Source organism: Poecilia reticulata, chromosome 2 (genome assembly GCF_904066995.2).
Source record: "Poecilia reticulata chromosome 2, P_reticulata-male-v2, whole genome shotgun sequence".
Classification (NCBI taxonomy): domain Eukaryota; kingdom Metazoa; phylum Chordata; class Actinopteri; order Cyprinodontiformes; family Poeciliidae; genus Poecilia; species Poecilia reticulata.
Window position 1 is genome coordinate 38,529,347 of NC_088831.1, and position 25,700 is coordinate 38,555,046.

General features: G+C 38.6%; 1 protein-coding gene across 1 annotated transcript in view; it reads left to right on the forward strand.

Annotated features, from left to right (window-relative positions):
- Positions 1-20,183, forward strand: part of wnt6b (wingless-type MMTV integration site family, member 6b) — a 31,987-nt gene extending 11,804 nt beyond the window's left edge. The window contains exons 2-4 of the mRNA XM_081604558.1: positions 4,157-4,377; positions 15,006-15,310; positions 16,466-20,183. Of these exons, the coding sequence (XP_081460684.1) occupies positions 4,157-4,377; positions 15,006-15,310; positions 16,466-16,927 (988 nt within the window). The 3' untranslated portion in view covers positions 16,928-20,183. The remainder of the gene's footprint in view (positions 1-4,156; positions 4,378-15,005; positions 15,311-16,465) is intronic.
- The last annotated feature ends 5,517 nt before the right edge of the window (positions 20,184-25,700 follow it).

The window sequence follows — 25,700 nt, forward strand, 5'->3', positions numbered from 1 at the left end:
ACGCAAAGCATCTTAGTATGATGTAGGCAATGCCAGCTTTAGATCTTGTTCTAGATGACTGCAAAATGTTATCAGGGATTTGAGTCCGTTTGATTCTCCAACTTCTTTTATCTCTTACTGCTATGCAGTTCCTCTACTGAGTCTTTATCATCACAAAAAACTGTTCATGCGAGACACTGTTTCCTCAAACTGATGATATTATCAACCACAGAACATCCTCCTTTGGTTATCTGCTCAGTAGCTGTATTCCATATGACAGAGAGAGGATCAGATTACTGCCAAGCAGAAAGTGAACATATTACTCTGGTCGACTGAACTCAATAGTTTTCTCATTTTTACATTTGAGAACAGCCACAGAACAATTCAGTAGCTAAAGTAGTGACTTACATATATACATTTTTGCTTACTGGGATTTTAGATTAATTTTTCAAACTGCTCTTCTTTTCAATCACAATATCTGCTTGTTGCAGCCTTAAATACTGTATCTCCACACTATACCTTTTAAGGTGGAACACTTGAATGTTTTTCTCTCCAAACAAGGGCACAAAAGGCTCGAGAATTTACAGGAAGTTGATCCCATCATCCTATCCAATCACCCTCTTTTTGGTCTTTTTTTCCAGTGGTGTACTTTTCCACCTGAGTTCACCACAGCAATCCAGCTCTTCAACTCTCATCATGCCCATTATGCGCCCAAACTTCTAAGGAAGTCCAATGTGTGTGGTATGCACACCCAGTATCCAGCGGAAATGTGGCAGAAACCTTTATCCTAAGGCAGACGGGAGGATTTTATGGCCCCCGGGCTACATCCGCTCTCAGTCTGTCCCACCGTGCTTATTGGAAAATCTGAAATTAAACATGCATAAACTGTTAATTCCACATGCATGTCCAAATTTGCCATTTTCACTTTTTTTGCTGCCTCGCTTTGAATGCAACTGCATCACAGGACTAACATCACAGTACATCACAGGACTAACAACCATGCATGCACACCCACCTAAGGGCGATATGGAGAGAACAACTAACCTAATAGTCATGTTGTTGGACTGTGGAGGTCAGAATATCCGAAGAGAACATACAGTGAGAACGTGCAAATTCCTTGCAGAAAGATTTTAACCCAAAACCTTCCTGCTGCAAGGCAACAGGACGACCAACTGCACCATATATAGATATTATTTAAGATAATATAAAGTTTGAACACTTTTATCACTGGTCACATGCCTGATCATGTTTCTCATCCGAATTACTAAAACAAGACAACTCATTTTTTGCAATATGTTAAAACATCATCTCATCGTCTGCAGTTTCCATTTTGGACTCTTGAGTTCTGATGGGTTTAAATGTATTGCTAACTGAACAAACTGCTTTTTGAGCAACAACCCACCAAAACCAATAAGTATACTGTTTAGGAAAACCTAAACTCACAGTTGTAGTGCTTGTTTCGTCTGGTTTCGATTTAGAAGAAAGTGGCACCTTGGTTGTTTGGATTAAGCATGCTGGACTTACTCTTTGTTTAATTTATCACATATCTTTAACTGAAGATAGTCATCAGGATGAGTTTAGCATTTAACTTTACCTGATCACATGGTGTGTTATGAAATGTGAAAAACACTTTTTGATGTGAGGTGAAGTGTGAAAGGAACTTACAGTGAGAAATCACATGTCACTCCAGTTTTAGAGCAGAGCTGTTTGAGGAATGAAAATAGAAAACTATACAGCAATTTCACTACTTTCACAGCTAATACACCTCTCGCTGTAAAATGCTGATGTTCTACAGTGGGCCTTTAATCATTGCTTCCAGCAAATAAACACAAGCTTGAAAGAAACAAGCCAAATAAAACACTTTACTGGAAAATCACTTGACATTAATTTTACCTTTGTCTGAGTTTGTTTCTTATTATTTCTCTCTCTCTCTCTCACACACACACACACGCACAAACACGTGCACAGGCTCAGAATAGTTGTTAAGTAATAAGCGGTTACAGAGGGAGTGTGTGTTGCTAAATATTGTGGGTCTACCTGCTAATTAACACCCACTGACTGTCTGTGTGACTTAATTGCCTGTATGAGGATAACGCTATTGTTCCGTTTCCATAGAAATATTGTCAACACACTCAATAAACCCAGGAGGATTGAAATGGTGGGTGTTCCTGGTGTGTGCGGCTTGTCTGTGTAGACAGTATGTGTTTAGCTGATTATTCTTACAAAAGTATTCACTTCTTTTTCTGTTGCAAAGTGGTAACTTCAAGTCTTTCAAATAAAAACCTTATATCGCAGTGAACAAACTGTTCCTTTTAGTAAAGCTGCAGGTCCATTGGGACTTTGTTTGTTTCACCTTTGTGCTTTGGTAGACTGAATTTTTGTGCATTCTTCTTTGCAAAAGAGCTGAAGTTCCAGACAAATTGGATACATGAGTACACGTGAGCGTTCATTTTCAAACTATCCATAGAATCCCAGTTTGATAAAGGTTTGAGATTTGCCTTGAGTCATTGTAGCAGATGAATATGTTTTGTTTTACACCATTTCATTGTAGCTCTGGCTGTTTAATCGGGGCTTGAAGGGGAACTTCCTCCTCACTCTGAAGTGCTATGCAGCCTCTAACAGGTTTTTATTAAAGGATTGCCCGATATTTAGCTCCATCTGTAAAAAAAACAGCACAGCGTGGCCACCACCATTCTTTCACTGTGTGTTGAGGATATTGATATATATATAACTTTCCTTCCATCATCCAATAAGGTGCAACTTCGTGTTGTTCTATTACATAACATTCAAATAAAATCCACTGGGGCTAATGTTATTATGTGACAAGACGGGAACAATCTCAAAGGGTAAGAATATTCCAGCGAGGGAGTGTATTTGATCAGTTGAATCACCATGCCTGCTTTTTTCTCAACATGACTGCATGAAAACAAGGCCAGCCCAAGCTTTTCTACGGAAGGTGTTTTCATTCTGTCATCCCCCTGACATGTCAGCTTGTCGTATTATTTGTTGGAAACGTGCAACTGTGTGCATGTGTGTGTCTGCGTGTACACACGTCTCGCCGAGCATGAGACCGCCAGGGGAGAGGACTGGAGAGAGTGTTTGCTCTGCTTCTTAAAACAAACTCTCAAGGCAGATGAATGATATCAGGAGGTGCGATTAACAAGGACAAGGCTGAATGAAAAACTGTGAGGTAGAGCTATTTTTTACCCTCACTTTCTCTTCCCCGGCCTGCTTCTAGTGATGAAGGTTTTGATGATGCTTACTCAGGTGAAAGAATTAAAATTAAAATTGTGTGACATGAAGTAAAATGAGATGCGGTGAGAAAAGTTGTTTTGCATGCACTAAGCAGTTAGGATTCTCCTTTTTATTTAATGCCAAAAATGATGCCCCAGATCCTGGCAGTATTTTGAAATATTTAATCCAAGCCTCTTTTCCCCATTAAGAGTTAGGATAAACTATTTATCTATATTATATACACTCATCTGTCATAGCTTTCTAGGAGGTCTGGAGTGGTATTTATACAATGATGAATCTATATATGTGTTAACATTTCAAATATTTACTCTACATGAAGTCAACTCTATTTATTTTTGCTTCACAGGATTTTTTTTTTTTCGTATCCGTAATAAAGTATGTATACTTTTGATTGAGAAGGCCTGAGCTACGGACGTTTTAAAAGGGGGGTGAGTTAGTGGATATGTGTGGTTCAAGTGGTAGAGCTCCTAACTGCCAGGACAACGACTGAAAATTCTCTATCGTCTGGAAATCTAAAATGCCTGCCTTCTGGTTTACCAGAATCCACTTAAGCAGCATTAATATGGCCCTGCTGTTGAGAGGTGTCCAACTATGTGACTTGCAACTTTCTAAGGACCACACAGTTCTTCCACATGCAATCAAACAGCAAAAAATATTATCTGATATCAAAGCAGAGATGCTTCTGGGAAACTGTGTGCTGTCGTCTCCCACGTTCTCATTCAAGAGGTCCATTGTAGCCACAGCCGAGATGCGGTGCATGGAGCTGACAGGTTCTGGAGCAAAAAAAAAGAAAACTTAATTAGTGTGGGTTTGTGGCAGCTACTGATTGATTCCTATCTCAAAAGAACTATGAGAATGTTGTATATCTTGCTCAGAGATCCACTTTTTTTTTTTTTTTCTAACATGGTTACAACTTTTGCAGGGCAGTGGGAAGCCCCTTGGTCATGGACCCCAACAGCATATGCAGGAAGGCGAAGCGCCTGGCAGGGAAGCAGGCCGAGTTGTGCCAGACTCAACCAGAAATCGTCAGCGAGGTGGCCAAAGGAGCGAGGCTGGGCGTCAGAGAGTGCCAGTACCAGTTCAGGTACCGCAGGTGGAATTGCACAAGCCACAACAAATACTTTGGCAAAGTACTACAGCAAGGTGAGTGAAGAGGGAGTGTCTCATTTGATTACATGATGAAAAACAGTTTTGCGTTTCGTTTTGTTTGATGTGTTCAACGGTAGTATCTATGAAATGTTTACACCAATTAGCGGTTTCATTAGTTTTGCTTGCAGTTTTATAAAGAAGTGATTTCGTTTTTACACTTCAGGCAAAACTACTGCTGTTTGAAAACATTTTGGGCACCTGCACTACATTTTTATTAATCTTATGGTAAACAAAATATGGAATATGTATTTAGACGTCCCTTGCAAATCTTTTGTCTTCGTCCCAGGGTTTAGAAATTGTTGAACGTTATGTATCCCACTTCTGAAAAATGTTAGATCCTGGTAAACAGCATCTGGGTAAGAAGGTGGGTAGCACAAAGAAAGTCAGGAAAACATGTTTCTAAAACATTTTGAAATGGAGACCAGGTTATGAACTGCTTTGAACTAGAGGATTTATTTTCTCGTCATTTGCTTTTGGCAAGGCTCCCGTTCACTCCAGGTGAAGACAGTCCTACGATCTCAGTGACAGTTTGCATGTTGCAGGAAACCTAATTTCAGAGTGATGGCAATCATGATGCAGCAGCACTTCCAGGATGTCACTTGCCAATTCTAACATAAAGCTGCCATCACAGGTATCATGTCGTCATTTGAAGGAATCCTTGAGGTTTTCCTATGTATACATGGGAGGTTTCTGAGTTCACCTTACTCTGGGCCGTATTGCTGTATGATTGATTACATTAGCTACTTACAGTGTTATTGCAGCAGATCCCGTAAAGTGGTTTGTTGAAGTTTAGTGAGCTGTATAATTTTTTTAAGGAATTAGTTAGCAGTGTTGATACATTCTTCCTTTTGTGCCTGTTACAGCAATCACACATGTGATTGCAATGCTCAGGCATTTCCAGACATGACTAATTGTTGAACTATTTGTGGTTGCACTTTTAATCAGACAAAGTTTAATATTTGGCTTAAGATTGCTCTTCTGCACCCAAAGGGAAACTGGATTTTTCCTTCGATTAGTGGATTATTTCCCATCAAGCAACATGTTTGGAATCGAAACAATCGGGGCTGACGAATGACATTTTGAAGGGATCACTGAAAGGCCTGCAAGTGTGTCTTTTTCACCTGTAAGTTAGCTCCATGCAGGAAGAAAATCCTTACTCCACTTGTGCTTTGACTATGACAGCCCACCACAGAAGAAATGCTGGCTTCTGAAAATAATTATCAGTCTGCTGAGAGTAAATCAAGCATAATTGTAGGTTTTAGTAAAACTGATTAGCGTAGCTGTGGCATTTTAATGATTGGTAACGATTTACTTATGCAAGACATCCCAGTCTTTCCATCCCTGACCGCATTCTCAATCTACAACAGAAACCTATCACCAAAAATAGTTCAATGCACGACTATCAAGCTCTCTGTGATGTAAAGGCATATGAATCGCAATACCAATTCCTAATCAATCTATGATTACCTCCCTGGAGGTGATATCCGTCATCAGAGTCTTCAAGGCCTCTGCCTAGTCTATAAAAGATAAAAGCACTTGTACCACAGTGACACTGCAGAGAACATGAAAATTCTGGGAGGTTTTGTTTTATTACAATGTAGTAAGGTCTGATCTGAGCGTAAGCTGTAATGGGAAGAGAGGGTGATGTAGCTTTTGCAACAGGAGATCCCTGTTTGACCAATACAGCTTGTAAATATACAAAGCAGTTTAATTTAGGCCAGAAATCTACTGGACACTGAAAATGCATAACGTCAACACAACTTTATTAATTTTTTCCTTTGGTTTTTATTCACCAGTACCTTGAGATTTCAGTTTCCATCCGCTTGAGGTCAGGTCCTTTTCTGACAGTACTCCAACAGACAAGGGCAGCTGTTGTATATCTGACCAGACATATTCACACTTGACTGAATCTCCTCTTCATCAGATTGGGCACGCTTGAAAAGATTACCTAAGATTGCTTTTTCCTATCATCTCCTTTAGGATCTCTTAACATCGTGCTCCGGCTCTTTGAAGTCTCTAATATAACTGACGCTGGGTCACCGCTGGGTCCTTGGCAATTACTGCGTTGGTTTTTCTGTTGTGTGATTGGATTCTTCGAGAGCTGCTTGTCTCATGTTTAACTGAGATTACAGACGACCTTGTGATCGTTGTGTTGAGTTAGCAAACGTGGAATTTAATATTAATTTAGACTGCCAAAAATGTGCCGAACATGTCACAAAACCCATTTTGTTCTTATCGTTCCTTGATGTTACAAAGGTGGCTTTTTTTCTAATTCATTTCACATGCTATATTAAACCAGTCAAAATCATATCTGTCAGCTGTCAAAATCTTACAATTTCTTCTTTTGGAAACCTTTAATTTGTTACTTAACAAGAAAATGAATGCCTTTTTCTAAAAAGAAAGTGAACATTTTCAGTACCTTTCTGGTAAAAACAAACAAGCAAAAAAAAAAAGAAAATTAATTTAGCTGGTTTAAATTATTGTTTTTCTGTCTACTATGTCTACCGCAGCACCATTACTGTTAGTATTTATGAAGGAGAAAGAATGGAGGAGCGATAGATTCAAAGATACACTGAGAAAGAGAATGAAGACGAGAAGGGGAAAGGGGGCAAGAATCTACCAGTTGAAGACAATTAATCATAAATTCCTGCCTGTCTATAAAGGAAGCCAAAGCTTTCTTCTGTTTTGAAGCTTTTGTCCTCAATTACCTGGATTTGCCCCTGATGGTTGTTTATCATAGGCTGGTACCAATAAATGTCAAAATAAGAAGCGCCTCTGTATTTATTCATTCTAAGTGGTTTACTTAACCTCATTGACATCTGTTTAGAGATTTTGCTCTGATATGCTGGTGCGACACTTCTGCTGGCTATGTTGTGACACACTTTTTAGATTTTGGTGCATTTTTTGTATCCATGAGGTGTTGAAATATGTTAACTACTTGATTCTTTTTGACAAAAATACCACAGTCTGAGTTGATTTGTCTTAAGACAAATTGATAATTTGTTGGAATTTCATTGCTGGAGTTTTGCACTCTAAATGCTTTTCCATTTTAAATAGCTGTTTTATTGTGTAACTTCTATATAATGCATTTCCTAAGAAAGGTTAGGGAATCCTGTAGTTTAGCTTTAGACAAAGAAAGCTGAAGTCATTATGTTGTTTTCACATATGGGTGCGGTTAGCAATGTCCTGATTAGGAGTTTTTTTTGTTTTTTTTTTAAATCAGTCTGTGTCAGTATTTGCTAACACCTAGTCCCGGTCCGATGCTTCTTTAAAGCCAATTTTGTGTAAATGCCTGGAAAATCAGTAGCTTTAATAGAAATAATTAATAATTGTGGTGTCTTTATTTAGTATAAATCCAAATTTGTTGATTTTGGAAGTTGAATGGCTGGTGCAAGAGGGGCCCAGACCAAAATGGACTTCTATGTTAAAACTATTCTAAATTTTAAAAAAAGAAACAAAAATCCTTGCAGTTTATGCCTATGATATTTTATTAACTGTTTATGTTATGTTAATGTTATGTTCACTTTGGATTGTTAATCACATAGATGCCAAATATCATTTAGCTGAGGAATCAAGCCAAACATCATGTACTGAATGCTTTTCTTTGAACTCCATCAGATATAAATTACTATTGTTCCCCATACATGGACAAAAGATGTCTATGGGCTCCAGAGTAGGTCATGTGACACAGAAAGACAGGAAGCTGCAGTAGCCAATACAGTCTTTCATTTTGAACATTATTTCATTTGAAAAACGCTTTGGTTAAAGGAAATATATTTCTCCTAACTGCTATCTATAATGCCATTTTGCAAATAGTGTACACACAAATTTGATTAAATAATGGCTATGAGGAGCTGCAGCTGGCATTATAGCAGAAAGCAGATCAACAACATGTATTATGAATTGAGTCTAGTACAGTAATCTGACATGAATCTTTGATAACTGATCTGATACTAGTCGTTGTACCTCAATTATATATTATATGCAAGTCTCAAACTTTATTGATCATTAAGCAACATTTATATGCTTGTATTTTTCTTGTTTTTATGGACTTATCTGTAAAAATTGCCTATAAAAGCTAAAGTTTGTATTTTTGTTCTGCCTTGCAAAAGATGTTTGGCAAAATACAACTTCTTTGTGTGATAGTTTGATAAAAATCTAACTCTTACTCAGTTGGAAACCAAACTTTGCACAAACATAAACGTTACATTAGTTGTTATGTCTGAGAGTTTATTAGATAACCTTCTCCAGAAACATGTTTTTTTTTTGTTACACATTACCAAGTAATGTGACTTTTGTGTTATAGCATATTTATAAGACTGAAACAACCATACATTGTTAATGGAGTGATGAGATTGGAGTGATAATGAAGTGATAATTGTGCAACCAGCATGACTATCTGTGCACATTTCATTCCTTGTGACGTTTGTGATGATCACGCTGATAACGGATGGATCACATTACCAACTGTAGTGGAATTAAGAAGAGCCATTGCACACTCATGTGCCAAGATGCAAATGTTTACTTTTTAACTTGCGTAAAAGCTGGCAGGGAGAAGTTAAGTGTACGGGGTTGAAACGTGTGAGGTCTGGAGTTGTGTATGCGTACATAATAAGGGTTTTAGGTGATTTCACAACATTGCTTAGGACAATTTCACACCTGTATTGCAGGAAATGTGTAGAAGAATGAGTGGACAGGTAGACACAAGACCTCATTTTGCATCTGAATCAAGAATTTATTTTTTCTGGACATGAACCTTTCAGAAAAAAAATCCTTTTTTTTTGTCTTTTCTTTGATCTCGGCTGATAAGATAAACATCCTGATGTAGACTTGACTTGCGGCGTGAATGAGCCAGCATAAAATGATGCTGGTAATCACATAAGGGATGCTGTGGTTCTCCTTTGAACATCACGATAGACTGTGTGAGAGTCTGCTGCAAAATAAATAAAAAAACTTTCCTGGGACTGTACAGTGGTTGCACAGATATAATCATGTCAAGGATTTCACATCTATTATCAGTAGATGTTAAGATAATTTTCAAAGAAGTAAACACCACTTGACTTTTCAGAGTTAATTCTGCTGTGCTTGGTTGTTTTGCAGTCTGGAAAAATAACCAGCGATGCAAACTGTGACCACTTTGGTAGGATTTAAGTTTTTACCATTGCCATAATGTGTCAGAGGTGATATCCTGAGCAAAATCAGATATCAGCTAATTATTAATTACAGTCTGAGAAGGACAAAGTCAAACAGAGACGAAGTTCAGCACACAAGATGTATTGAACTTGCAGGCTGATCTAAAGTTAGAAAATATGATTTCTAGAACAAAAGACCTCTTTGTCGTTTAAAAACTTCTTTCTTTGTGTGAATACAGAATTTGCACACCTAAACCGGAAATAATGATTTGCATTTTTTTGTCTGTTCTACTGAAAAAGGCAAAGATAAGAATATATTTGGGGCACTAGGCCAGTCACAGAGAGAGGATGTAAATGTAAACTCTTTAATATATTTTTTTTTATTTTTTTTTTTTTTTTACAATATTTTGTACTATATAGTGTGATGACAATTCTATTTCATAAAATTAAAATACTCTGCCATCCAAAAGTATTTTCTGATTTTGTCACATTCCTACCACAAATTTCAATTTATTTCATAAATATTTAATGTTGTAAACTAAACTAAGGCAGTGGAATAATGTGCTGCCTTGTTTGTTTATCCACTTTCACTCTGATATTCCTATATAATCCAGCGCTATCAATGTACATCATGTGAGATATTCTGATGTGTTGCTAGCAATTTTTTTAACTCTCCTTCATCAAAATGTATTAAGTGTAGATGGACCCTTGTTTGTTACTATTGCAGTGGAGCTGAAGGTTCAACAGTTGAAGAAACTCCATCCGTCACTCAGTTTTTTGTACAGTGACCATGTGATCATTATAGAACATAGAGGAAGGTTATTCTTTCATCCCGTTTGTCTTTTTGTGTTTCATTCCCATCATATTAAATAACTTTTTTTTATGTAGCTTTGATATTGTTGCACCAAAAAAGCATCAAAGAAATCTGCTCTCTCTAAAAAGGGACTTACTGAAAACGTGCAATGATCTAAACCTCCTTAACAACTAGAATCTCCTCTGTCTTTGCTGGTAAACAACATAAGGATTGTATTTCCAGGCCAATCTGCGGACCATGTGATTAACTACATATCTGTAATCCAGCTGCACCACATCTCCTTAGATAATATTCTGATTATTATTTTCTTTTATCCAGCTCATGTATATGTTGAGGTCATTGTTCACAAACCGTGCTACAAAGTAGTTTGTTAAACTGAACAACGCAGCTCTGTTCTTCTTCACTTCTGCAGATTTCAAGACTCTGCCTTGTGCTGAAAGTCTCGGGTGTATTGAGTGAAGAGAAACAGTGAGAATACAGGCCCCCGGGGGCTTGATTCTACTACTGACCACCCTGTCTGACACTAAACGTTCCAGAATAAAATTCAGAAACAGAAACGTAGCAAAGATTGCAAGGTAGAAATACTTTGAACAAAACTCCGGATCTTGCAGTCTTTGGGTTTTTAGAGTCAATTCCATATCTTGAATATCTTTCTTTGTCATATGATCATAATTCTTGCTGCTGTTTATACTCTTTTTTTTCCTTCTCAGTGATCATTTTTTTCACTCCTAATGATCCTTATGCTGTTGCCTAAAAAGTTGAAACATGATTTGATAAATATGTGCTAAATGCTGCAGAAGGGCTGCATGGAATTAGAAGCAGACATAGGCAGGCCCAGACACCCACCATGGCAGAGAATTTGTTTGGAATTCATGTCTGCAAGGAAAATGTGAAACAGGGTGCCTCAAATCATCAGATTTTTGATAGCCTATTTTCCGCTTCCTTCTTTATTCCTTCAGTCTTTCCACTCATTGCTTGTTTTTATGTCTACTCACTGTGTGTTCTTTGTACTTCCCTCCCTTTCACTTTTAGTGAGATGATTAAAAACAAATCGCAAGAAACCTGAGTAATTATTAGTCAAAATGACTGACAGTTTGCATGTGTTAAATAAAACATACATTCAATTGACGATTTTCTATTTAAAATGTTTCTAAAGTGCGCCTCAAGGACATCTGGACTGACTTTTTTCCTGTGTGGACACTCCTTGGGTTGCTATCAACATATTGTTCTAATAATGAGCTGTGTTCTGATGGTAAACCCACTGGGATGTTTGTGAGATGACATATCTTGATTTCAGTATCTTGCAGCTCCTGAAAGTCTCAGCCCTGTTTTGCTGTATAGCAGCAAGGTGGGGTTTAGTTTAATGGCAACGAAGGGATAAACACAATACTCACACAAAATCGTATACATTTTGCCACACACGTGTTATATATTTACGCTGGACCAAACCGTTGATTTACAATTTGCAGCCAGCTCCAAAAAAGAATAAAAGGCAAGATAAAAATTCCAGATAAACCGAGGAGCAGCTGACCTGTTGGAAAGGTTAAATGCCTTACTTAGAATAGCTGTTTTCAAAATGACACGCGTGCGCGCTCAAACACAAATTTGTCGACACTGGAAACATCTCAGGGTATCATGGTCCGCAGCTGTTATTGATATCAAGGCATGCAGGGGGTGTGCACGTTTCATAGCTCGCCGCCAATTCTTTCTGTGTGTGTGTGTCTGTGTGTGTAATTCATAATGAATCCCATTCACAGAATCATGTGATATGAAGCTGGCATTGTTGACGGCGGTGACTGCTCGATTAGTCTGTTCCATCGCCAACAAATAAAAGACATTCACTTGTCTCCACACTAGGCAGTTATTGTTCTATGGTGGAGTCTATTGGCACTATTTGTGTTTATTAGCTGAAATTCATTTTCAGCTAACACTTAGTCTAAACCAGGGTTGTCAAATTCCAGGCCTCCAGGGTGCCTTGAATATTTTATTCCTGGATCTTCTTCTGGTTCTTCACCTTGTTTCTGAAATCTTGAATTAAGTGGCTGATTTGCCTTCCGTCGTGTTGTCAAGTTCTACAGTTATGCAAATTACCTCATGTTTAATTTTCTGTTTTCAAGCTGAGAATCATAGCAACGTATCAGAGTCTTCCTTACAATTACTGCATTTATTTAGATGCATAACAACCAATCACAATGAGCAAATCAAAATACTTCACCAAGCAGCAGACTTTGGTAACATTTCATATTGTTTATTTTACTTTTCAGTGAGACCAGCGTTATATAGCTCGTTTAAGCATTCGTTGATTAGTGAATTAACATTTAATCAAAGTCGAAATCATTAATATTTATTTTGTGCTTGCCTTCCTCAAGACACTGATGTTGGTGTTTATTGTCAGTAAGGTCAATAAACACATTAGTGTTTACTGACATTACTGACTGGGACAGAATTACCCAGTCATTTTTTTTTTTAAATTTTAAATTTCCACAAGTTTGGCCACTGGTGGACATTATCGCCTCCTCCACTGTGCTTAGCAAATTTTCTGGGAAAAACCCTGCATATTTATGATGATTACAAAACACAACATATTATCCAAGCATCTCAGATGGACTTCATTTAGTATTACAGGGAACCATCATTAACCATTTATTTGGTTTGGCTGTTACTGTTATTATTGTCATTGTAATTTTAATAGCATTTTTCTACTTTTATGTGAAACTGTGCCGTGAAACAGGTCATGAAAAATCCTACCATCGCGAGCAAAACTGTCTGCAAACAGACTGCAGAGAGACTGTGGAACCTTCCTGTATAGCAAGATAAATATGGCTGGTATTTTGTTGTCAAGAGAATAACAATAGCTTCAATAACCGCGGCTAATGACGTGTTGAGCTGAGGTAGGGAGATGATGCTAAAGCCACTGAGGCAGACACACGATCAATTTGCAGTTGTAGTTGAACATTCTTTCAGCAGGGAGTGTTAAGCTCTGCACTCAAAATAAACCACCAGTTGTGGTGTTCCTAAAAGTACGAGTGTGTGAATATATGTGTATTAGAAGGAAACAGCTGTCCTCATAGTGCCACAAATCCATTGATGCTAGAGGCTGTAGCTATGAACCAGGCTTTAAGGGAAAGTGCTTTTATCATGTTCCATGAATGACTGGAGTGGAAGGAATGCTCTTGATTTCTTAGATTAAAAGTTAATGAAATTATATATTATAATGTATAATGAATTAATAAAAAAATCATTTCAGTCTTTATTTTGGTTAAACCCCTATCCCCCAAAAAGTAAAGTCAAATAAATTAGACTGCCATTTAAGCTTAATTCATTTTAACACAAACCCAAATAATGGATAGACATATTATATAAAAACTGACTTAAATTTAGACAAAGTAAATGTCAGCCTGCTGAGAGGTATTCACTTAAAACTGGTTGGGTCTCCATTTGCGTAAAATACTGCATCAACGCAGCATGGCATGGAGGAAATCAGCCTGCGGATGTGTTAGCTTCTTCTATTGGTACTTTTAGCAGTGTTGGAAGGTGATCTCCATCAAGCTTGCCAGCAGAAGGAAATGCTCTAAAATTCCCATCACGAGACCTTGATTTCCAAGCTGTACTTTTATTATTAAAAAATAAACAGTGCAAATCAAGGAATGCAACAGTTGTTGCCCATATCTTGGATACATCCTTGTGTTGCAGGTGTTGAAGTACTGACTCCAGCTGCAGCCCACGCCTCTTTGACCTCTACTAGACTCTTGAATAGGTTTTGGTTCACAGTCCTCTCCAGGCTGTGTTTATCCCTGTTGCTTACAACTTTTCCTATAGCAGTTTATTCCCTGCAGTATACTTTCCCCTAGTGCACTTAAATACACTTTGGTGCTGATCTTCTTCTTGTGGGAAGTGTAAGGGACTGTTTAATGAAAAACTGTTCAGTTGTTGTAAGCCAGAGCAAAGTGAAACCAGTCAAATTCCTTTCTGTGTGTATAAACCTGGTGAATAAATCTGATTCTGATTTATTGGTCACAACATTGCCAGAAAATAACAATTTTATGATAAAAATGTTTTTATTGGTCTTATGTAATATTCTTATTCCTGATAAATTTTGCATTTGCAAATGTGTAGAATAAAAAAAATGAAATATATGGCCTTGGGTATAATGAATATATGCACATAGAATGGAAATACTGAAATAAAAACAAATCTAATTGCACTCTAAATGATTAAGATCCATCTATCTAGAACACCGTGAAGAGGTCACCAGTCCATCACACAGGACCAACAACCATGCAGTGGAATTTGGAGAAACCAACAAACCTGCAGAAAAACCCCAGGCTAAGATTCGAACCCCGGACAGTCTTACCGCAAAGCAACAGTGCTACCAACTGTGCCGCTGTGCAACCTGAAAATAAAACAAGATTGATTTGTAAAAATGACTTTGAGTGTCTTGATTTTTTTTTTTTAGTATAAATGCAAGAAAAACTGAACTCTATTTTTGAGGTTTTTTTTACATTCTTCCAAAACAACAGTCTTGTTTTATTTTATTCTCATCTACCCTTTAGACAGACACCAATGTCATTGTATATTCCACGTTTTCTTAATGTTGTGCAGCATTACCAGATGAGCTGCCTTTTAGCTCATAAACCAGAAACAGCTAACCTGCTCTCTCGTGGTCTGTTCTGCAGATATCCGGGAGACAGCATTTGTCTATGCCATCACAGCGGCAGGGGTGACACACGCCGTGACCCAAGCCTGCAGCATGGGAGAACTCCTTCAATGTGGATGTGAAGCAACCAGAAACAAAGCTCCTCCAAGGCCGCCTTCATCTTCCTCATCTGGGGACGGGGTCAAATGGGAGTGGGGCGGTTGCGGCGATGATGTCGAGTTTGGTTATGAAATGTCCAAAAAGTTTATGGATGCCAAGAGGAGGAGAGGGAAAAGTGATATCAGGACACTCATTAACCTTCACAACAACGAGGCTGGGAGGCTGGTAAGAAACACGCTGATAAGTTCATCTTTTTTTTGCTTAATTATTAGTGTGGCGCGCTTTGTAACTGCTACTGTGTTTAACGCTGATCACATGTTTCAAAGATGTTGCCTGTTCTTTGGAATCCATCCTTCATTCCTCAAACATGCAAAAGAGAAAGACAGCCCTTAGCTGTATTTGTGGAGTACCGTACCGTAAGCTGATATTTTTACAAGAATCAGATTTCTGAAACAAAAAGAGAAGAGCGTGCCACATATTTTGCATTTAAGCCTTCGGGGCAAACAGCTTTTTACCATTTTCACAGTCACTGAAGGAGATTTTACTTCATTTCGCAAGTAATTAACTATCGGTATGGTAGTTTTTTTTTTTTTTTATGCAATTCTGTCTTCTTGTGAAAAAATGTTGCACAAGAGCCACATTCAGTTAAGTTAATTTCAAAGGAAAGTACAGAGGAACGGAGGAGACAAAGGTTTTTGGGATGTGGTCCAATTAAAGCATTAGTGACAAACCATTTTGAGCATTAAAAAAAGGCACACTAATTCCCAGAGGCTGAGAAACAAGCGTGCTGCGATGCGTTCACATTTCTGTTTGTGTGCATGCATGCATACACCTTTACCCCTTTAGTTAGTGTGTGAGTATATGCCTAAACGGACAGGTGTGTGCATGTGTGTGTGTGGCTCCATGTGTGCGTCCGCGCATGCGTGTGCGTGCCTGTGCGTGTGCATGCGTGTGTGTGTGTGCGTGCGTGTGTGTGTGTGTGATGGGTTAATTATGTGCAGTATAAGTGAATGATCTGTTGTCAAGGCTTGTTAGATGTAGGAAGGCCAGAGGCAACATGGATGGGAAGGGGGGTGGGGAAAAATTCCTTTGGAATAGCGTCTGCTTTTATCTTACTTATCTATCAGTTAGTGTTTGTGTGTGCTAGTGTGTGTGTGTGTGTTTGCGTGATCTGATGGCTTTGTGTGTGATATATTATGTCAGCACAATAATAAATTTTAAATTCCTTAGTGGATTTGTCATTTGTCTGAAGCAAGCGTACCTCTATTTGAGGTGCAAGTTATTTATTTTTTTGTGAAGTTTTTCTCTCTTGAGATTTGTATTTTTTTTTTTCACCTGGCTGCCGTCCCTCACTTCTCTTTTCACACCTTTTCCCACTAGGCCGTGAAACTCCACATGCGGACTGAATGCAAGTGCCACGGACTGTCAGGCTCATGCACCTTGCGCACGTGCTGGAAAAAGATGCCTCATTTCCGTGAAGTGGGTGACCGCCTGCTGGAGCGCTTCAACGGTGCTTCCAAGGTGATGGGCGGCAACGATGGGAAGACACTGATACCCGTCGGCCAGAACATAAAGCCGCCGGACAAGCAGGACCTGATATACTCTGACGAGTCTCCAGACTTTTGCCTTGCAAATCGGAAAACGGGCTCGCTGGGAACAAGGGGGCGCATGTGCAACAGCACGGCCATGGACATCAGCGGCTGTGACTTGCTGTGCTGCGAGCGAGGCTACAGGGAGGAGACGGTGGTGTTTGAGGAGAACTGCCTGTGCCGCTTCCACTGGTGCTGCGTTGTCCAGTGTAAAAAGTGCATGGTGCGAAAAGAGCTTAGTCTGTGTCACTGATGAACTGAGGTAAAGAGTATTCGTATACTTTAATTATAACCACTTCTGTTACTTTTAGGTTCTTGCTTTTGTATTGTTGATGTGAAAGAAGGAAAGGATGCAGACTTCCATGGTTATCCATTTTATATATATATATTTTTTTTACAGTCAAATAACACACGCGACACCTTTGATTTGACATTTAAAACATTGTTGTTGGAGTTCTATGAGTTTTGAACAAATTGAAAACTTTCCAAACTACCTACTATCTGTTTTTGTGGGGGAGGGGGTTCCAATTATTTTTTGTCCGCGGACCAAAGAATGTTCTCTTCCATTAAATAAAAAGTAGAATACATGGAGGATCTATTATTGACTAGCTAGGCATGTTTAATGACTGGTTCACATGGTGAGATTTTCAAATCTCAGAGACTCCTCTTAGGTAATAACAGGTTTGGACCTACATTGTGTAGCATACTACAACACTGCAAACACGCCACACAGACTTCACTCACAAACATTCAAATGTCAGATGGAAAATCCCTCAAAACATAAAACATGGCTGACCGGGAAGAACCAATGGCAGTAGTTTATGGATTACATTTAGCAGAGAAAAAAAACAAAACATCTCCAACTTCTGCCTGTCTTTCTGGTGTACTGTGGCAGCTTCGTCTTCTGTATTCAGAATTCTCCTCCATGTTTCTGCCACCTTTCGTTCTGATTGGCTACATGTCACATTCAACGGGCTGCTTATCCACGGTGAACACCCTACATCACAAGTTAGAATACTGTGCCAAGACAACCCAACATGTTGAACTTCCCCGATTTGAGGTCAATGCAATTCCAAGCAGTCTAGATCACCCTTAACACACCACACAATGCAGAAATATCTCATCATATTATCTTCAGAGCCACCACAATATCCAGAGTCTTTAAGATTGTCAGAAGGTGGAAGATCAGGGCAAACATTTGCATTAATATCTTGCTGTGTGAACCAGGCCCATTCTCTTCCTTCCACAACATTTACAACAGATCTCAGTGTAGCTGTTGAACCAAAGAGGTGTCTCGATCAGTAAAATGATTTCTCTGATGTATTCAATGCAAAATGGCAAAGAACCACACCAGTTATGATATAAACTTGCAAGGTTGTAGAGAGTCTGTTTTGTACTGTTATTTAAATTTCTTCATAGACGTTGTGGTCTATTTTCAATATGCTGTAGGGTAATAAAAACATAAAGCATTATGAATATTAATGTTGACGTTCAATTACTTTGTTTATATTGATATATGTGTTGATGGAATTACTGGTATTTAGCATTTTAGTAATTTTTTGTCTTCTATAAATCACAAGTAACCAGAAAAACTCACATTTGACAGTTGAAAACTACATTTATCAGATTTTTTTATGTTTGGATTATGTACTTTTCTCATTAAATATTTGCAGTGCAAAAGTATTCACACCCCTTGAACTTTTACACTTTTGATAATTTTAAAAATTGACTTCATGTATTTTGGCAGAAATTTTATGTGATAGACCAACACATATTAGCGCACATTTGGAAAAAAAGGTACAAAGATTATGCATTTTCAATTTTTTTTACAAATACAAGTGCTATTTTTGTGATGTGTATTTCCATTTACCCTCCTTTATTCTGATACCTCTAAATACAGTTAAATTCCACCAATTGCCTTTAGAGTCCCCTAATTATTAAATAGTTACTTGTATGTTATCTTAGTATAAAGATGGTCTTTATGTGAAGACCTTGAAGGTTTGTCATAGAAAAGTCTGTTAGTTGTTCACTCCACAAATCTGGCTTATTTGTGTGTTCGAAAGGTCTAATTAAAGTCCACACCTAACTCTAATTCAGAATCTCTGACAAAATTGTTGCTGTTAACAGTTTCCAATCTGACTAAGATTGAGCTATTACAAAAAATAATCAACAATCTCAGTTCCAAATGTGCACAATTAGATATTTACCTCAAAACCAAGCTGATTTAAACTGTAAATACAGTGATAAGTGGTTCTTAAATGCATGACATTTTTTTTTTCAGATTTCAATATGTTTTGCTTTCCATCCTTTTTCAAATCCTCCACTTTAAGTGTCTTTGTGTTGGTTTGTTGCATAAAATCCCCCAAAACGCATTTTGGACTATAACACAACAAACTGTGAAGAAATTCAAGAAACATGAAACAAGGATGATTTTCTTTCACCTACACAGCAAGAATTTCTTCAAAAGACAATGGAAAGACCAATCGATTCCCATCTAAACATCTACAGTTGCGTACATATGGCAGGATTTGTGTGTTGGGGTTAATCAAATGGTCTAACCAAGACTGACTTTCAGCATCTTTTGTTTTTTAAGGCTTTATGGACTAGAAAAGTCATGTTTTTGATATATTTCTCCTGCAAGGACTGATCAACCTCAAGCAGACCAAACAAGTGTTAGGTGGTGTATGATTCAGGATCTCAACAGAAATTTGTATAATTTTCCCGCGCATTTTAGCCGGGACGCAAGTGGAAAAACTTGTCACCTACAACTCTCTCAGAAACATTTTGAATAAAGAAAATGTCTCAGACTTACAACTCTTTACATTTACAAAAACATGTAAAGTTGGTGGTTTCCTCAGAAGTAAAAGCGGAGCCCTTATTTTCTTTATCTTGTGGCATCAAGAAATCATTTCTGATGGTTATTTTACATTTGATTTACAGAGCTATTAAAATAATGCACTTTGGTTGTTAGCTGTTTTTTGAGACTGTGCATAATGTATGTGTGTCTGTATGCTTGTGTGTGAGAATCTGTACTAAAAAAACCTTCCCACGACTATAAAAGTTGGCCAGTTTTGAGCATAATCTTCTGTGTAGATAAAGAATGTGCTAGTCACTAAAAACACACCTCCCATACAGAACAGGACACGTTTAATCGCTGATTGTTTCATTAGAAGAGTGTTTCTCATAAACATATTATGTCATGATATTTAGACCTTCATGGTCTGTTACGTACACAATGTACACAATGTAATGTATAATGAACCCATTGTTTCAGCTTGTTTTATAAAGGGTTTCTAAAGTTGGTGTGAATGTTTCATATTATTTTACCATTAATTAGTCAGTATCTATTGTGTTTTCTTCTCATTGGTTGTGTATTATGACTCATATTTGAATGATGGTTTGAAGTTTTATTATTAGAATCACACAGAACCATTTTGGAAGGCCAAAAATGATCAGCTTTGTTACAAACGATTGATTATCCTGCTATTAAAGTCTATTTTGTCAATTAACTGTTAATGTCACTTTAATTCAAGATTACCAGTAGTGTTTATTTACAAGACTAACCACTGACTATGATAATAACTTTAAAATAAACCCTGCTACTTTAAGCAAATTGGGTTGATGACACAAGGCACCAAGGATAAACATTTATATGCAACACTAAACAACAGACAGCAAGGTTTGGGTATCCTGTATGAGTACACAATGTGATGGACAAATTGTGTGCATCGCTGGGGTGGAGGGAGGTGCTTACATCACCAGTGGTCGCTAGTTAAGAGGTGGGGTACACCCTGAACTGGTTTCCAGTCCTTCACTGGGCAACTTATTCATGGTATACCAACACCCACACATCCTCACACACACAAGGACAACTTAAAGAGATCAATTATCCCAACAGTCATGTTTCTGGACTTTGGGAGGAATAAGACTACCTGCAGAAAGGTGCAAGGCTGGGATTTGAACCTGTGACCTTCTCACTGCAAGACAAAAATGCTACCAATTGCTCCTTTGTGCAGCGGAACCATTTTTTGTCTAACATTTAATCAGCTTAACTTTTTCTTTTTTTTTAGATCTGTTAGAATAATCCAAATAACACAAGGAAAAAGTAGGAAACTAGTAAGCCTGAGTACACAATCCCATCATTGACGTTTGGAGATGGAAGCATCTCCTTGAACCCTGCATTTCTAAATAGCTGCTGAGTTTATAAACATGGTCATAATCATAGCATTTTATGACCAATGTGCTAGAATTAATTGTTGATTTTTTTCTCAAAAAAGACATGAGAATCCAATGTCACCAAACTCAATCTGCTCAGCTAAAAAGTGGTAAAGAAGGAAATTGCCGATTCTTTTTGGAATAATAAGTCCAGCTTAACAGCATGAGAAGATGTGAAATAAGCAAGACATGTCACATAGCTAAAGTTCTTCTGTATATAAAAAATATATCCATCCATCCATTTTCTTTCACCCTTGTCCCTCAGTGGGGTCGGGAGGGTTGCTGGTGCCGATCTTCAGCTGACGTTCCAGGCGAGAGGCGGGGTCACCCTGGACAGGTCGCCAGGCTGTCGCAGGGCAACACAGAGACACACAGGACACACAACCATGCACACACACACTCACACCTAGGGGCAATTTGGAAAGGCCAATTAACCTAACAGTCATGTTTTTTGGACTGTGGGAGGAAACCGGAGTACCCGGAGAAAACCCACGCATGCACAGGGAGAACATGCAAACTCCATGCAGAAAGACCGGGGCCGGGAATCGAACCCAGAACCTTCTTGCTGCAAGGCAACAGCTCTACCAACTGCGCCACTGTGCAGCCAGATAAAAAATATATTTCTGCAGTTATTAAATGTTGTCAATTTTCAGATTTTAAAAACGGGATCTTTACATTCACAAACCACCCAACAAAATGAGATGTTTTTAAGTGTTTATGCTGCAGAAATGAGAAAAACACAAGGTCATGGAGGATGGGTGAGGTGGAGGGCAGCAGGCCTGCCTCTGTTTGAGCTGTACAAGTTGACACAAGTTCATATTTTCAAGGAATTTTCTGCTCAATGGTGTGTCACACTTTGGCCAGGGGTTGTGCTTAAGTCATGGCAATGAAGGCCAAAAGAAGAGCAAAATGCCAGGGGGTACTTAGCTTTGACTGGCCTCTCTAACTCCTCTCCTCCGGGCTTCAACCTGCACGAACTTTGAGTGTTGCGTAGTCAAAGCCAGAGAAAATAGACAAGCGAGTGGATAGATTTATTGAAGCGTTGGTATAAATATAGTCGCCTGCCGGCATCTGTGTGCATATGGCTGCCTGTGTGTGTGCGCGTGTGTGAGTTTAAGTCTGTTGGAGAGTGTGGCCAGGCCATGCTGGGAGTATTTTTCCATGTGGCCCTTTGAGGAATGCACGCTCATCCCTAAGAGAGTTGAGTTTTTGTCTCCACCTATGTTGACTGTTAAGTGCTTGCATAAAAACATTGGCTCACACAAAGCATTAATGAAGGGTTGCCACTGTAAATGGGTGTACAGTATTATGTGGAGACAGTAAATCAGTCAAACAAATAGTGGCTTGTCATTGCTTATCAGCCACAGTGTAGCCTTGGTGGTCTGCTTTTGTTTTCCGTGCGCTTAGACCATAAAATGTGTATTTACCTGCTTAAAACAATGGGAGATGTTCACATTTCTTGTGAAATGAGTGACAAGATTAGTATCAATAAAAATAAATTGCCTCACAAATGTTTTATTGGAATGCTTCATGTTTTTAAACCGATATGAAACATCTTTTGATGTTTCAAACATGTGTGTGGCAAATGTTAGAGACAATTTTTCCAATTCTTTTCCTAAAAGAAGAGGTCAAAGTCAGTCAGACTGGATAGAGAACATTTGGGAACATACATTTTCAACAAATTCTCAATTGGATTTATGTCTGAACTTTGACTGGGCCATTAAAAAGTACACTGTCCTCGAAACTGTTTCATTAACTGTTGGTTTGTGTTTAGGGTTATGGAGATGCTGGAAGGTGAACTTCTCACATGTTTTCTTCCAGGTTTTTCTTGCTGGGTAATAATGTAAGAGACTATCAAAGATGATTTTCGTCAAAGGATAGAATGTTATCCTATCAGCAGAATCCTCCATCTGAAGTGTGGCTGTTTGTAGCTCCTCCTGAGTTACCATTGGCCTATTGGATGATAGATGTCTAGAGGACAAAGCAAAATCCCCAGTGACTTGAAAGCTTTGGATCTTGTTTAATAACTTAACTCTACTACTAAGTTCTCCACAACAAAATCACTTGTTTTATTTAGGGGTATCAAAGTAAAAGGTGCTGCACACTAAGCTCCACACATTTCTTTCTGCAATCACAATTGTGTGCTCCTTTGTGTTGATCTGTCAGACAAAATCCCATAGCAATACATTGAAATCAGTGATTTTCTAACGAGACAAATTGTTCAAATGATCGAGGAGTAAGAGGGCTTTTGCAAGGCACTGAAATAAACGAACCAAAAGGGGAAAATGAGTTTAATACACAGATATAAAGAAAAACAGACATTGACAGAGAGAGCTGAGGTAACTTAACACTATAATGCTCCTCTGTTTGTCTGAACTCTCCCCCAATGCCTTATCAATCTAGAAGAGAGATGTTGCTTACACAAAGGGCACATCTAGAGATCAGCTCTGTGTGGGGCTTAATCTGATACCAATGACTGTAATTACAGGAGTGGGAGAGACCGACACACACTGTGAAACATGTTTAACACGAGCTGTGAAATGAAGCAATCTTGCGTATTTTGCATATAAAAAAAGTGCACTCAAAGTTGTTTCAATCATGAAAAAATACAGACGTGCACCTCCTCAGAGTCACACACGATCAAACTAATGCGCGTACAAAACCTCCACGTTGGCTTGCACACTTGGAAGAGACAGTGATCTTTATGAGTTAATGCAGGCCCTGGAGGTGATGGCTCAGCTGCTGCCTAAGTTCCAGAGCCCACCCAAATAGGTTTCCAGTGCTTAGAGACATAATAGTCCATTTTCTGCACAACGGTACGTCTTTAACTTTTAAGCAGTGCTTTGCCTCGGGATCCTGAAATGTCATTTACTGTACACCCAAACACGTCTTGGGGATTGGACTTGACTTATCTTGCACAGGGCTGTTCCTGAACATGAGTGGCGTGCTAAGCTGGATAAATTGCTTCTCAGATAAAACCCAGCTAAAGTAGTTTCAGTTTAAAATGTACTTTGGCAAAGTCGCTGCAATCATTTTAGAAAAATCCTATATGGGAAAAATGTGAGCGGTTTCCTCAAGGAACCTGTCGCTGTTGCAACATCCTGAAACAACACTCGCAGCTCTGAGAAAGACTCGCTGACCCACATCATTGTGGTGGGTGGACAAACAAAGAGATGACCTCGCAATGTATCTTTTTTTACTCATCCTCTTTCATTTTTCTAACTCCCCTAAAAGCCCCCATTTCTCTTTTGATTTTGTCTCTTTCTCTCTTTCAATTGAAAGCCCTCCATTAAATTGCGCCATTTATCAAACTCTATCTTCCACCCCAACTTTTCTGCTCTTTCTCTGTTATCTAGAGATGTGAGTCCGCTGCTGCCAGAAGTTGGTGGGAGACCGAGGGCAGCTGTTGTCAGCTGTGGCTGGTTTGGCTCAGGGTCCATTCCTGTGTGAAGACGGGGCAGGCTTCTTTCACTCCTGGACAGAGATAATAAACATCGCTGTTTGTGCAAAAACACACTTGAAAAGCCTTGAAATGAAGCGAACAGAAAAAAGCTCACCAGAGTGCTCGCACATGTGTTGGGGCAAACTGTGATGAGCACAAGAAGCATCTTTTCCCAATTTTTCCCCAACAGGGTTGAAGATAAATGAGCAACAATCTCCAAGAACAAAGAACAAAATTCCCTCTGTGTTCACTAAGAGTCTGTAACAGACTCTGCTACTTTCCATACTGTCTGAACTGCACAGTTTATTTCCAGTATGGCAAGGCACTAGCTTAGCAGGGCTAAATCAAATTCATAGATTTACATCCAGACATTTACATACGCTCATCATCAGCATTAATCGCACAACAGTTTGGGACTTCTATTGACGCATTTAAGCTGAAATATTAGTTATTTAAAAAAAAATAAGAATCAAGTGCACAAGTTTGAAAAATTGTGGATTTTTTTCTAATCCCCACAGAAATGAAAGCAAATCGCACATGGGCCACATACTCGATGTAGCCATCATTAAGCTTCCAGCATAATTGTTTTTGAGTATTTGACTGCTCTTTTACTCAGAATTGCGTTTTCAGTAATGTAGGAACTGGAGCAGTTTACAGTCAGCTTAATCTCTCTGTCCAATCCAGAACCAGCATTGATGAGTGTTTAGGATCGTCACTTGTCCTGTCGGACATTTGATTGTATTCAACTTTGAACTATTCTGCTTGTGATTTAAAGCAAAATGTATGATTCTGAAGGGCAGTTTATCAGTTTTCAGCTGATAAAGGCTGGATATTTGATGGCTCTTCTTGGTAGAATCTGGAACATTTATTTAGATTAATTAGTCTGCTGGCACTACTACCCCATGTTTTAAGTCTAGTTTACAAATTTTCAGTATAGTTTTGGTCGAAGCTCTTCAAAAGCCGAATGTTAGTCATCTTTTATTTCAAAACCCCTTCAGAATCACTCTCCAGTTGGAATACGCAACTTTGTCTATGTTTTCACACTATGATCTAAACTACAACAAAAAGATAAAAAGGCACCGGTCAATGGGGGCTTTCAAAACTAAAGCATGGTGGTGGCGGCATCATGCTGATGAACTGGTTCACTACCAGTGGTGCTTGTGAAGTGTAGAGAGCAGAGTTCACCTCAAATCAACAACTGCAGTCTATGTCAGAAGCTGAGGGACCACTGCTCATTCCAGCACAATAATAATCACATAAATAATTTTGTTTTAGAATATACCTAAAACTAACCATCTGGAATGGTTCTGACCTCAGCCAGGTTTAAAAGGAATCATGTTTAGATGTTGTGTCTGTGTCAGGAAACCTT